Genomic DNA, 13,384 nt, shown 5'->3' on the forward strand with positions numbered 1-13,384 from the left:
CTGCTCCCTGGCTGACTGGCCTTGGAGCCTCCCAGGAAGAGAAACCGGCTTGGCAAGTTGCTTGCGCACTCTCTTCTCTGAAGCCGCTGTGCAACACTTGGTGTGTTGTGAGGGATGCTACAAGGTGCTGGCTTCCAGTTCCAGCTCCGCTGTCAGTTCAAAGCCCTGAGACGCGCGGTTCTTCACCTTTGCTGGGAGAAGCATTGCTTGCTTTCTCAGCTGCTGGTGGGGTGTAAAGGCTTCAACTGCAGGCTTTGTCCCTGCCAGGAGCCATCCGGGCTGAGGCCTCCTTAAGCCTTTACCGTGGAGCTGCGGCCCCCAGCACCCAGTCGGGCTGGCCCTTGTGACCTCTGGCACGGGGAAGTCTCCCAGCAGCATTGGAGAGTGAGCAGCTGAGCAGGGAGCTGGGATGACAGTGGTGGTAGTTGCTCCCCCTGCAGCAGCCAGTCCCTGCAGGATGGCCATGTTGGGCAAGGATCCCTCTTCCCAGGGACAGGGCGCTGTCTGGAACAGGGCCGTCATTGAATGCCTCTTGCTGGGTGGAGAGCCTGTGTCCAGTTGAGACCCAGTCCCAGGGCTCTCTGGAGGCTAAAATGTGTCTTGGGGGGATCAGGAAAGGCTTGTGTGTCTTCGCCAAGCCACCCAGAAATGCAGGTGGGATCCCTGGCTTGGGGGTTGCTTGAGGGCAAGGCAGACCCTCTCTGTCTGTAGTGTGTTTGGTGTCACAGGGACAGAGCTTGCCCAGGAAGCACAAGCTCCTGTCAAGGGGGTGGTGGGACTGGGGCCTGCGGGAGGTGAGAACAGGGAATGTCCAGGGCGAAAAGCTGCTTCCCGCGTGCCAGAGAAGCTTGTCGCCCCCGAGTAGAGACTGGTGGTGCTGGCAGGGGCCACTGCCTGCCTCGTTCCTGGACCTTGGAGCAGGCAGGGCAGCTGAGCAGCGGGCAGCTGTGTTGGGCTGTGGCCTCACCTCTCCCCCTCTCTCCCTGCAGGAGACCTCCAGCAGCACCTGCAGGCCATGTTCATCCTGCTTCGGCCCGAGGACAACATCCGCCTGGTAGGCTGGCTCCTTGCTTCCTGACTAATGCTCCGCGGGAATGAATGTGCCTGCTTGACACACCAGCGGCTGTGACTCACCACAGCGGTGGGGCACATGTGTCTGCATGGCCTCTGCTTTATCAAGGGCTGCGGAGGTGGGAATTTTCCTTTACAGCTACACGGAGAAGGAGTGGCTGATAAAGAAGGCCGACTTATTTATTTGCCCAGGGAGACGGGGTGAACGGGTGACTCGAGGGCTCCCGCCTTTGTTTATTGCCATGTACTTGAGCCGCATCCTGGGCACTCGTGGTCGCTCAAGATCCTGTAGCTGTTGTCATAAAACCCAGAACATTACCACAGCAACGCAGGTAATGAATCCAGCTGGCCCAAGCTGCATCCCAGCAAATTCATTCAAGTTCTTTGCATCCTCAAATCTTTGCATAACAGCACGGCTGAGCACTGAGCCACCACGGTCCGTCCTGGGCCTGCCTTGGTAGCTCAGGGTGGTCTGGGGAAGACTCCCTTGCTTAGGCAGCACGTTGTACCTGTCTTTGGGGGATTTCAGTGGGAAAGAAGTGGTGGATCTATAGTATGGGTATCTCCTAAAACAGAAAGGAGGGGGTTTGGGAAGTGCGGGGGAACTGACAGTGTCTTAAACGCCTTGAATGCAGTGATGTGCCTACAGGATCCTGAGTGCCTTTTTTCTCCCTCTTGTCCTCCATCACCATTGATCGGCCTTCTAATGCTGGCTGGGTTAGTCTAGGTCTGTCGCAACAATTTTTTCACCCCTGCTCCCCTCCACTCCCCCCATGGACAAGCCAGCATCATGGGAGATATTCCAGCACCACTGGTTTGCAGATTCCTCCTGGCCCACCACGTAGCTGGATCTAGTCTAAATGGAAGGCAGTTGCCATCATTGCAAAGCACTTAAACTTTGACCATGACAATGGAAAGTGCTTTGCTGCTGCCTGTGTCGTGATTCATTGGAAACCCGTCTGAAAGGTACTTTCTGCAAAGCATCCAGTGCCCTTGGCTCCCAGCGAGGTGGGTGGGGGTCTGGCATGCTCAGCATTTTGCCGGATTGGGCCCAGTGTTAGTCTGCTTGAAATTATTGAGCAAGTAATTGTTCAGCAATATCAGTGGCCACATTGTGCGAGTAGGGACAAATTGGCCTTGTTCGTAGCTGAATGAGGACTCTGTGGGCCGAGACACAAAGCCTTTTGTGCAGCGTTAAATTCAGAATGCTAAAATTTGGCAGGAGGTTAAGTTCAATAGACCACTTGAATCCCATTGATTGCGGACAAAGGAGGGGTGCACGCAGCGGCAAGAGGCTCCTGGATAATAACGTACACGGCGGAGACTCCGAATGTAAACAGTGCCGCAAGAACCGCTCTCCTCTCCTCCGGCGTTGGCGGCACGAAGAGCGAGCTGCACGTCTCGGAGGCCTGGTGCAGTGATTGCACTGCTCCGCTTGGCACTGGAGCCGGGAGCACTGTTCCCCCAGGCTTCCACGAGCACCACATTGGGCCCTTTGGCAGCTCCAGTGCAGGCCCAGGAGAGAGAAGAAAATGGGGTAAAGCACGCCCGAGCCTTTGGAGCCGTTTCCAAGCGCAGGCTCTTGCTCTGCCTCCAACCAAAACTTCCAGCTTAGAAACGCCCGCTGCCTCCGCAGTGGCAGAGATTTCTGTGCGCCGTGCCTGGGGTGGAAGGGCGGGACCTCTGTGTGGACTTTGAACCTGCACAATGTGGTTTGCCTGTGGCTGGGTAAATACTGCATGATGTAACTCTTTGGCAGAGCAAGGTTACAGCAGAAGGTAGAATTGCACTATAATCACGGTGCATATTTAAGCTGGCCGCTTGGAAGGGGAGCCTGGCCCAAGAATAACTACAGTAGATTTCATGTGGTGTAAGTCACGCTTCCTCTTAAAGAAGAAGATCTCCCCTTGCGCGGGCAGCTAATTGGAGAGAACCAGCACAGCGCACACCCAGGCGGTGAAGAGGGGTAACACTTAAGGAGCTGCTCCACGCTCTACTTCAGAAGGTGGGAGGTAGCTCCTGGACCAGGGGTCGGGGGCCCTTGTCCTCACAGGCACAAGGAGGCTCTAATTGTTTGCAGAGGGCTTAGGGATGCTCGAGGGTCAGCTCTTGTTATCAGTGCAAAGTGCAGCTTTTTCACTCGGTTCATTAAAATAACAAATTGCAAGGGGAGAGGCGACGGTGCTCATTGGGTGTCAAGTGCCAAACCAGAAAAAATCTGCTTTTTCCTTAAAAATCTCTAAGAGAAAAATCCTTTCTGTGACTTGAGGCCACATGACCTTTAGCACCTGCCTGGCAGCCGGCGCTGAAAGGTCTTACGTTAAAGTCGCACTTCTAATTACCACTACCCAAATTGGTTTAGTGTAGTAAAATAGATTACATTAATCCTCCAACTGCCAGACAGGCCAGGAGGAGGAATTAGAAAGGAACCCGTGCGGCTCAGGCTCCCTGGGCTCTGGGGAGCAGAGGCTTCCTGCTCGTCTTCGTTCTGGGTTTTGTCGTCTTCTGTGGGTGAACAATCCCATGCCGTTTTCCTGGTTCCCACGGACCCTTCAGCTTGGCTTAGACTCCTCACCCCCTCTGTCCTGCATAAGTCCTAAAGACTGTCGCCTGGACAGCCAGCCATCCTGGACCCAGCAAACTTGTCCCCACTTTGCTAGAAGACGTGCATCGTGGCCAGGACTGAGAGGTCAGATGAGGTGCGTGGTTCAGCCTAGAGCAACAGGGCCAGGGCACTACCTCCGCTGCACAGAGCGTTGTGTTGTGCCACGTCGAGTCGAGCTCCAAGCTGCCTAGTCCCCCGTAAGGTGGGGTGGGCCGTGGCCCTGGCGGCTGTGCTAGCTGTGCACTGGCACTCTGCCTACCAGAGCTGCAGTTCTCCCTTGAGCTTCTCAAGAGCACAGAGTTTGGGCAGGGAGCTCCTTTGCCAAACCCGCAGGCTTCGCTCCACTGCCTGGAGGGTTTAACCAGGAAATCAGAGCTTGCCCCAGCTAGCGGGTGAGCTGTGCCACGGGTTGCAGGCATACAGGGCCTGCTGCCTGAGCAGGGTGTGAGACGTGGGCTCTGTGCCTGGGCCTTTGCCTGAGAACCGCAGACCAAGAAGCTTAAAAGCATGATGGGGAGTTTCAGGTCCTGGATGTAATTGCAGCCAGGTATCCGTGCTGTGAGTGGGATGGGACTGGGTTGTGACAGCTGTTTTATTTCCACCCCCCTTGTCCTCCTTTGCTCCTCCCAGGTTCCTTGGGAAGTTCAGGAAACCGTATCCCAGTGGCAGCATAAACACCCGGGATGCACGCGGTTTCTGGGCTGGCTCAGACGGCCCACAGCAAGCTCATGACTCAGTGTACCATAATTAAGAGATCTCCTTTCTTTGTGGGAGCCTTGGTTTCTCTTCAAGTGGGTTTTTCCATTAAAGTCATTGCGGGCCTCTTGGGACAGAAGCCAGCGAGCACAGAAAGCGCAAAGTGTGCTGCCTCCACCGAGGCTGAACACATGCAGGCACATGCACGCTAGCTGCAGCCCCTCCTTTGGGTGCACCGCAGCCTGCCCTTGGGAGACACAAATTGGTAGCTCCCCTTGGCTTCTGGCACATGCATTAGGCTTTCTGTCGTCTTGCTGGAGCTCGGTGCCGGCTTGTTCTTGCCGGCTTGGCAGAGGGTGCTCACACGGCGGTCCCGTCGCCTCAGCGCCTGTTAGAAGCGCGCCAGCGGAGCCGGCAAGCCGGCTGCCTGGATTTCATCAGCCCTCCCCAGTTCCAGAGCAGGGTCGGCTCTTCCCTCTTCTGTTCGAAAGGGAGACGCAGCTGCTTCCTCTGGAGCCGCAGCCGATGCCTGTGAGGAGCTGCGTGGGGCAGGAGCACCTCTCTGGGGCAAGCACGGTCCAGAGGACCAAAGCAGCCACCCCGTGGACTGCTGCCAGCAGTGTTTGGCAACACCCCCTGGCTGTAATGGAGCTCCCCCGCGTCAGCAGGCTGCAGTGAGCACATCAGGGCAAGACCCCGGTGTAAGAGAGGTGCTCTAGTCCCTCGGTGCCCAGGCCAGCTCAGGCTGGCAGTGACCGATGCCTGCTGTCTGGCACGAAAGGGCGATGCGCGCGAGTGCCCGTGTGCATGACGCTGGCACGTCTGCTGATCTCGGCTGTTCTGTCCTCTTCTCCCCTCAGGCTGTAAGACTGGAAAGCACGTACCAGAACCGCACTCGATACATGGTGGTGGTGTCCACCAACGGCCGGCAAGACACCGAGGAAAGCATTGTCCTAGGAATGGATTTCTCTTCCAATGACAGGTACCTGGCATGCCACGGCAGGAAGGGACCTCTTCTCAATGGCGCCTGGTACCGACCTGTGTCTGGGCCTCCTCCTGGTCTGGGACAGACAGCCTCAGGCTTCAGCCCTGTTCACCAGCCCCCAGATTCCCGCCCTAGCTCTTTAAAGGGTGGGGAGATCCTGGACTGTATTTCTGAAATGTGCAGTCCAGGTCAAGTATTATGCTGCCACGAGCTGGCAGGAAGGGCTTCACTTGGAAATCCCCAAAAAATACAGGTCCAATGAGCCCAAGCAAGACACCGGAAGAGTTATTACAGTCACTTAATGGAGAGTCCCTGAGGTCTTGTTTATATTCATCATGTCCAGTTTTCCTGGAGCATGTGAAATAATAAAAAGCCATAGCTGCAGATGCCTGGAGCCTGAGCTGAGTGGGACAGTGACAGTCCTTCACTGAGGTGGTCAAGGACTCACAAAGTGGTGGCATCTGGGCTCCACAGGGCACGTTGGGCGGGCTGTGTGGCTATGTGCACGTCATCAGGACTTAGTGCCTCGCTGCGTTTATTCGAGTGGCTGCTGAGCTTCCCTGAGGGTTGCAAAATGTGGTCACTACGCCGTCTCTGCTGCTTGTGTAACTGGAAGCCCGGGCGAGCCGTGCCAGCTGTGCTGGGCGAGGCTTCCTAGCTGGAGGTTAAAAGGGGACGCAGGGTGCTCTGTAGAGAGCGAAGGGTGTGAGGCATGTACCCGAACAGGCTGCCTGCTGGGCTTTCTCAGGTATGAGGGAAGGCAACAGGATGCCCGGCATTTGTGGCAACTTTGTGGGAAGTCCCTGGTGATGTGGGCTCTGTGCACCAGCCCCAGAGTGCTGAGGGGCATCTCAATGTGTGAGTGATTTAGTTGCTGCCAACTGTGGTACTGGGGGCAAACTACCCCTCCAGCAGCCAGTCTTCAGGCTCACGGTAGACCCAGCAGAAACTGCTCGGCCGTCCTTGGGGATTTATAGCAGCCGCTTGCACTTCAGCTTTAGTTCTGGTCGGGTGCTGAGCTCAAAGCCCCATTTACACAGCAGGAGCAGCATGTAAACGGTGCTGCGTGCAGGGCGGATCGAGCCCTGGGGAGTCGGTGCAGGGCTCGCGCTTCGCGGGGCCGCACAGCCTTGACACCGAGCTGGTCTCGAGGAGAATGCTGCGGCCGTCGGCTCCAGCATCCGAGCCGGCCGCCCCCGTGGCGAGAGGGGGCTCGCTGGCACCTGGTCTCACGCTGTCCGATAACGATGCGGGGTCGTTTTTAGCCGCCTCCTAGAGTTACGGCCCTCCCCCGGTCCACTCAATATTTACCACTCAAAATAGAGCAGTTGCTATGGCCCCTGCGAAGCACCGGGTGAAGGGTGTCACTAAAAATACCCTGGCCACCTCGGCAAGCCTCGCAGAATCGAGTTTTTCCATGAGCTCATCTCCTGCAGGCCACAGAAATAGTCGTGTATGGACGTGCCTCCTTGGGCCCTTCCACACCTGCCCCTCGGGCTAAGGCCCCTTTGGTCCCCGGGGTGGGTGTTAGACCATGCGCACTTGAGCAAGTCCAGTGCGAAGCATTAGCATGCAGAGGACAGGACGACCCAGATCTTTCCACGAAGACTTCTCTTTGATCCCATATTGATTTCAGCCCCTTGCCCGGGGACCTGATACCCAACAGGTTTGGGTTTTTTTGCTTCTTTCATCACTTTAGCTCTGCTCTTGGCCCAGCCAAGTGTATGGCCCAACACAGCGTGCTGCTAAGGTGACAGGAGCAGTCAGGAGACCAGCGAAACTGCCAGTAAATAACACTACCCCCGGCAATCCGCGCTTAGCTGCTGGGTACGGGGGGCGCCAGGGTCCTGCCGTTAATCTCGCGTGCTGATGTTCCTGCTGGCATTGAGTAATACTGTCCCGGTCCCAGCACCTGTCCAAGCTGCCGACCACAACAAACCAAGCCAGAACCAGCGCTGAGCCTTCAGGCTGACAGCACCCGAGACAAGATAGGGACCCTTCCTGTCACCGACTCCTTGAGCTGACTGCAGATCGCATGACCCTCTGCCCTCCTTCCTAGAGCCTACCGCTTCCAAATCCCGCTCGCTGTTCCCCTGGGGAGATGCGCGTGCTCTGCGCTGGCTGCCAAGGGCATTAGCATACGCGAGCTTTGGTTAACAGCCCGTGTCAGACACCACTTCAGTCTGCCAAGGACACCTGTAGCAAGCGAAGCTGACTGCATGGTGTCTCTGCACTGCCATGAGATTTATTCATGATTTCTGATGAATACAAATTGCTGCTGTCGCTGTGAAATGATCAGGATGACTCCTGGGAACACGCCTGCCTGACTATCTCTTTTCCATTGCAGTAGTACTTGTACCATGGGCCTGGTGCTGCCACTGTGGAGCGATACCCTTATCCACTTGGACGGGGATGGGTAAGTGTCCTTGGTGCAGTCGGGCGGGAAGCCGAGGGGCTCTGGGCCACGCAGGAGCATCGGGAGGGATGCTGCATGTGTTGAGCAGCAGCGTGTGCACGTGTGTCTGTTCATGTGTGGTGCACACGTGTATGTGTCTGAGAGATTGCTGATGCAAGGGAATTTTCAGCAGGGGCAGGTGTGTAGCGAAAGCTTCTTTGAAGGGGCCTTTTGTACGTTGCTTTGTGGCTCTGTCAGGGGCTGACAGATTCTCTGGGTGTAAAAATAAGCATGGCGATTCCTTTGTCAAACCTCCTCTTGGCTTGGAAACTCCTGCCCGTGCCAGTTATGGACAGCCTGCAGGAAAGCCCGCCTCTGCTGTCCATCCCAGCCCCTTCAGGTGCATTGGAGGGTGCCCGCAGCCAGGATGATCTGCTGCATCTGTGGCTAACCGATGCACGTGCTTAAACCAGGGGGATTACTGTGGATTGTTTCTTTGCCAGCCTGGCTTGTTCCATGGTAGCTGACAAGAAGGCCATGTGAGGCCTTTCTCACTGCACTGTTTCTCTCTCCCCAGGGGGTTCAGCGTCTCGACGGACAACAGGGTTCACATATTCAAGCCAGTGTCCGTGCAGGCCATGTGGTAAGGACTCTGCCCTGCTGCGCCTTTCTCTGGGGCAGCTGAAGCTTGTCCAGAGCAGGTGGCATGTGCATCACTGATGCCTCATGAGACCCAGCCACAGAGCCAAGCCCCTCCTTTGCAAATGGGAGGCTGCTCTCAGAGCCCGTGGTCTGTGTAACCGTCCCTGCAGCTTGATGGGGAGAGAAGCCTCGGTCTCCAGTCTGTAGAGTCAGTCGCACGATGGAGCCTGCACTGGGGGCCGGTGCTGGGCCAGGGGCAAAACCTGGCGGGCACCCCAGGGCATGCACCCCATCTGAGTTCCTGTTTCACTGCTCACAATGCCCAGGTGTCAGGTAGAGGTGCCAAGCAGGGTGGGTATTTCTCATGACCTGCTTCTGCTGCCAGGGTGGTTGGGAGTGAGTCAAACTGGCCCATTAGGATCCAGCTACCTGGGTCTGTTAGAGAGGAAAGCTGCTTCTCCTAGATAGCTTTGCTGTCCCAAACTGCAAGACATGTCACACACACACATGTCTGTGTGCATGTGCACCACACACGTGCACGTGGGTAGTACTGGGCTTGTCTGGAGGCTGCCATGGACAAGCTGCATCTCCTGCATGCTACACGTCCAGCAGCGAGCCCCTCCAGATTTGGCAGGCCCGGTTCTGCGCACATCCCACCAGGTCACTCAACAACATGCTTATCCCCTACCGCGTGGCTGACATGTGACAGGGCAGAACAGTTGGCTCCTCTGAGGAATGCAGCTGTGAGCATTTCCCCCAGAGCCAGGCTGCTGTGGATGGGCATGTTGTGAAACGTGATCGGAGAATAAGGCTGCCATGTCCACAAGCAGACACGGTGCCATTTCTGGGGACCTTGTCTCCTGTGGGAAATGGGCACTGTGATTAGCTTGGAGGCCACCAGTTTGGTTTTAGGGTGGCTCAGGATAGAATTTAATGGCTGTTAAAGTGTTTCTAGCTTCAGGTCTTGGCAGCGCAGAATGTGCCACCCACAGCGTGGCGTGCGCCAGTGTTGCCCCCTGGCTTTTGCCCTGGATTTTTGCCCTCGCAATCCAAGGTCTAAAACCAGCTAAAAATAGGGAAAGAACAGTTCTTGGAGAGCAACTGGGAGAACTTTGTCATCTTCCATGGGCCGGGGGGTGGGGATGAAGGTGCCTAAATACCTGCAAAACCCTGGCGCAAAAATTCTTCTGGGTTTGGTGCCCTCCTGGTGTAGGGTTTGGGGAATGTGCAACCTCTGCATTCGTGCCTGTGCATGGAAAGCAGGGCCTTGCCCACAGCTGCAACTTCCTCAGTCCTAGCAGCTTCCTATGCCGAGGGGCGCACACCTGCCATCTCCTGCCAGATGGTATGTGCATTTGTTGTAGCCTGCAGCCCTAGGGCCCAGCAGCTGCTCCGTGATGGGGACCCCTGACACCCAGGGGCCATTAGAGGTGTGTGTTGACTGAGGGAGGCAGCCCGGCAAGTGGGACATTGGCTAGGTGCCACTGGCAGTGGGGGGCAGTCTTGGGGCCGAGGCACTGAGGCCCGGGTGTCTCTTGCAGGTCTGCTCTGCAGAGTTTGCACAAGGCCTGTGAGGTGGCCCGAAGCAACAACTACTATCCCGGGAGCCTCTTCCTCACCTGGGTCAGCTACTATGAGAGCCACATCAACTCCGACCAGTCGTCCGTCAACGAGTGGAATGCCATGCAAGATGTGCAGTCCCACCGCCCCGACTCGCCCGCCCTCTTCACGGACGTGTAAGTACAGCCGGTGCATGGTCTCTGCGTAGCCAGGCAGCTGCCCCAGGGATCACAGCTGGAGGAGGTAACAAGTGGGTCCTGGCCTGAGGGGAAGGATGGCCAACAGGGACTCTGCTGGAAACTCTCCATGCGCAGTTGGGTGTCCTCAGTGTTGCCATTGCGCTTCACGCTCTCGGCGCTCTGCACACGTCTCCCTGGGGCTCTCCTGGGAGGCAGATGCCCTTCTCCGAAGTGATTCGCAAAGCCCCAGGAGGAACCTGTCCAAATGGAGCCACGAGTCAGGATTTCCTGTCTCCTGGTCCTTTGCTGTGAGCGCTTGGCTGGGCGTCTCTTAGAGACACTGGGGTTTTCCAGGACTTTCCTGCACTTGGGCAGACACAGGCATGTTGCTTGCTGATTTTGGAGCCAGTGCTTTGCTGCGGTGCCCAGAGACGTCCAGATGTGGGCAGCTCCAGCTGCCTCTGAGCCAAGCAGCCGCCCCAAGTGGTTGTTCTGGTTGACATGCCTAATACCAACCATGGAGGAGAGAGTCATGGCTTTGCAGTGTCTTCCCCAAGTGACGTGGTGCTTGGGCACTGCTGTGATGGAAGGCTTATACGACTGTGCTTGTGGTGTGCTCAGAGCAGGCAGGATGTCTTAGCCGCCTGGCTGCCCAGAGTGACCAGCTAGCTGTTGCTAATAGCAGAGCTGCTCGTTGTGATGCAGTGGACGGTGGTCTCAGTGATGCTGTCTGGAGGGGTCCTGCCTCTGGACGTGTTGGCAGCTAATCCCAGGTAGATGGGAGGGCAAAGGACAATGCTTCTCGCAGTGCTTGTCTGGCTTCATGGTGCCTTCCTGCAGACTGGTGCACTCTGGACATGAGTGTTCTCCAAGCCCAGCGAGCAAAAAACAACCCTGGGCAGTTCGTTTGCAAAGCAGCCTTTGCATTGAGTTGTTTGTTAGTGTACAAGGAAGTGGGTTGAAAAGCTTTGGCAGCTGGTCAGGCTGATATCCCCCCTGCAGCTATTCATGTTTAAAAACCCCTTTCTCCGCTAGAAAAGTTTTTTGCTGGGTGCAGTGAAGTCCTGGGTAGGGCTGTATCCGCAGAGCCTGGAAAGAAAGCTGGGGATTAAAAGGGGCGGCTGTTGTGTAGCTTTTATTCACAGCCCACCAGCTGGACAGGAATTACAGCAGCTCATAAAGCAGAAACCTCTGTGTATTTGCTGTGTTGGCAGCCTGACAGGCAGGCAGAATAGGTGGCATGAACTGGTCCCACCAGGCCCTGGCAGAGGATGCTGGGTGAGCCAGCTTGGAGCACTGTCGTTGCCGCCCCCCACGCTGATTAGCAAGGCTATTTTTGCAAGCGGAGATAAGGCTTCAGGCAGCAGGGCTGGGGAAGCATTTGCGGCCCGCCTGCCCTCTGCCTCCATAAAAGGCAGCGTGGAGCGGTTACCTTTCCAAGAAAGGTAGGGGGAGCTCAGGCCTCTGCTCAAAGCCACTTAAATTATGCCAAATGCTGGAGAGGTTTTGATGGCGAGCCACTGCAGTCCTGGCACATTCCTTGGGGCTTCTGTCCCCAGCACGGCCAGGCTGCCAGCCAGATGTGGGCCCTAGCTAGGATCAAGGGGTAGTGTGTTGGCTGCCACCCAGGTGGGGGGCAGCTCAGCAGCATGCGGGTGGCTGTCTCAAACGCAGCTGTGCATGGGGCATCTCCATAGTGTTATTTCACCTGGCCTAGCCCTGTCCCCACTCACTGCAAATTGCTGTCACCTCCTTCCCTTAGCCCCACAGAGCGCGAGCGCACGGAGCGGCTGATTAAGACCAAGCTAAGGGAGATCATGATGCAGAAGGACTTGGAGAACATCACATCCAAAGAGGTGAGCCTGGAGCTTCCAGTTAGCCACACCGAGGGCTGGTAGGACACAGCCGAAGCCTAGTGCAGCGAGGGGGCATGGTGCTTTGTTCACCAGGATGAGCGAAGAGGAAGGACTCACGTGGGTTTTCTTCTCTCTCCAGATCCGCACTGAACTGGAGATGCAGATGGTGTGCAACCTCCGGGAGTTCAAGGAGTTCATTGACAATGAGATGATTGTGATCCTCGGGCAGATGGACAGCCCCACGCAGATCTTCGACCACGTCTTTCTGGTGAGGTGTTAGGTCCTGGCCCCAGTGCACCAGCAAGGTGCTGGGGTGCTGTTACCCATCACGTGATCCCTGACTTGCAGCAGCCCCACGAATGCCAGTGATGCTTCTTGCCCTGAGTGGGCTGGCCAGCAGGCAGAGCAGCGTGGTTGTCCCAGGGTCCTGCGCGCTGAGCTGAGTTGACAGTGACAGTGGCACTATTGACCAAGTGCTGGCTGGCTTCTGGGCTGCGCTGAGCATCGCCTGGCAATAAATCTTGCCTTGCCATGGCACTTTGCCTTGCCTGAGCCCCAAAGGAGCCATTCCTGTTGTGGGAAAACCCTCTCAATCTCGCTGTCACCTCCCACATCCCAGCCACAGATGCCCTGGGGCCCATGCAGGAGGTCACCCGAGTGTGCTTGCATTGCTTCTGGGAGGACACAGCAGCAAGAGAGGGAAGCTGGCAGGAGCAGAGGGGAGGGCTATGCAAGGCTCAGGTGGCATTACACTTCCTGCAGCCTCTGGGGTGGCGAGTCCCTTTTGCGCGTGGGAACCACAGGGCCTGACCCAGCCCTGCAGATTATCTGTCCAAAGCAGCGTAAACAATTCGCCCTTTAATGTTTTGCTTGTTTAGCCGCCTTTCGTTGCTGGGCCCTGGCTAACTGCTGCCCCTCCTTCTCATGAGTCAGCACTGCACCAGGTTTCCGTGCAGCTGCCAGGCCAGGGACCCTGGTGTGGCTGGTTAATCCCATGGGGTTGGCTCCTCTTTCAAACCGGGCTGCTCCTCCCTGGACCAGCTGGTCCATCCACACAGAGAAGGCCTCTCTTGTTGAATGGTGTGAGCTCCTTGCCATGGTTTAGGGGAGAAGGGGAGTCTTAGATCATAGAAGTCATAGAAGTGGGGTTGGAAGGGACCTGCAGAGGTCTCATGTAGTCCAACCCCCTGCCTCAGGCAGGATCAGCCCTGCCCGAGCCATCCCATACAATCCATCATCTAAGCTCTCCATAAGACTTCTGTCACCCTGACACCACACAAGAAATCCTATCCAAACCTGCCATAGGGAAAGCAGAGGAACCACAGTAGCCAATGTCTATAAAAGGTTGTTAATATACACTCAAGAGATCCCATGTAGAGGGCTGTGCCACAAGCT

General features: G+C 56.5%; 1 protein-coding gene across 4 annotated transcripts in view; it reads left to right on the top strand.

The window, feature by feature from the left end:
• SSH2 (slingshot protein phosphatase 2) overlaps positions 1–13,384 on the top strand; it is a 101,895-nt gene that overhangs the window by 73,057 nt on the left and 15,454 nt on the right. For 2 of the 4 annotated variants that reach the window (XM_090025652.1, XM_090025654.1), the window contains 7 exons: positions 990–1,054; positions 5,233–5,354; positions 7,705–7,773; positions 8,330–8,395; positions 9,936–10,130; positions 11,896–11,989; positions 12,129–12,257. In XM_090025652.1, coding sequence (XP_089881778.1) covers positions 990–1,054; positions 5,233–5,354; positions 7,705–7,773; positions 8,330–8,395; positions 9,936–10,130; positions 11,896–11,989; positions 12,129–12,257 — 740 coding nt within the window. Of the gene's footprint in view, positions 1–989; positions 1,055–1,092; positions 1,404–1,454; positions 2,038–5,232; positions 5,355–7,704; positions 7,774–8,329; positions 8,396–9,935; positions 10,131–11,895; positions 11,990–12,128; positions 12,258–13,384 lie in introns of those variants that run through there. The other 2 variants (XM_090025653.1, XM_090025656.1) reach the window with 2 other exon arrangements.

Source organism: Crocodylus siamensis, chromosome 13 (genome assembly GCF_052110815.1).
Source record: "Crocodylus siamensis isolate JL-2025a chromosome 13, ASM5211081v1, whole genome shotgun sequence".
NCBI lineage: Eukaryota > Metazoa > Chordata > Crocodylia > Crocodylidae > Crocodylus > Crocodylus siamensis.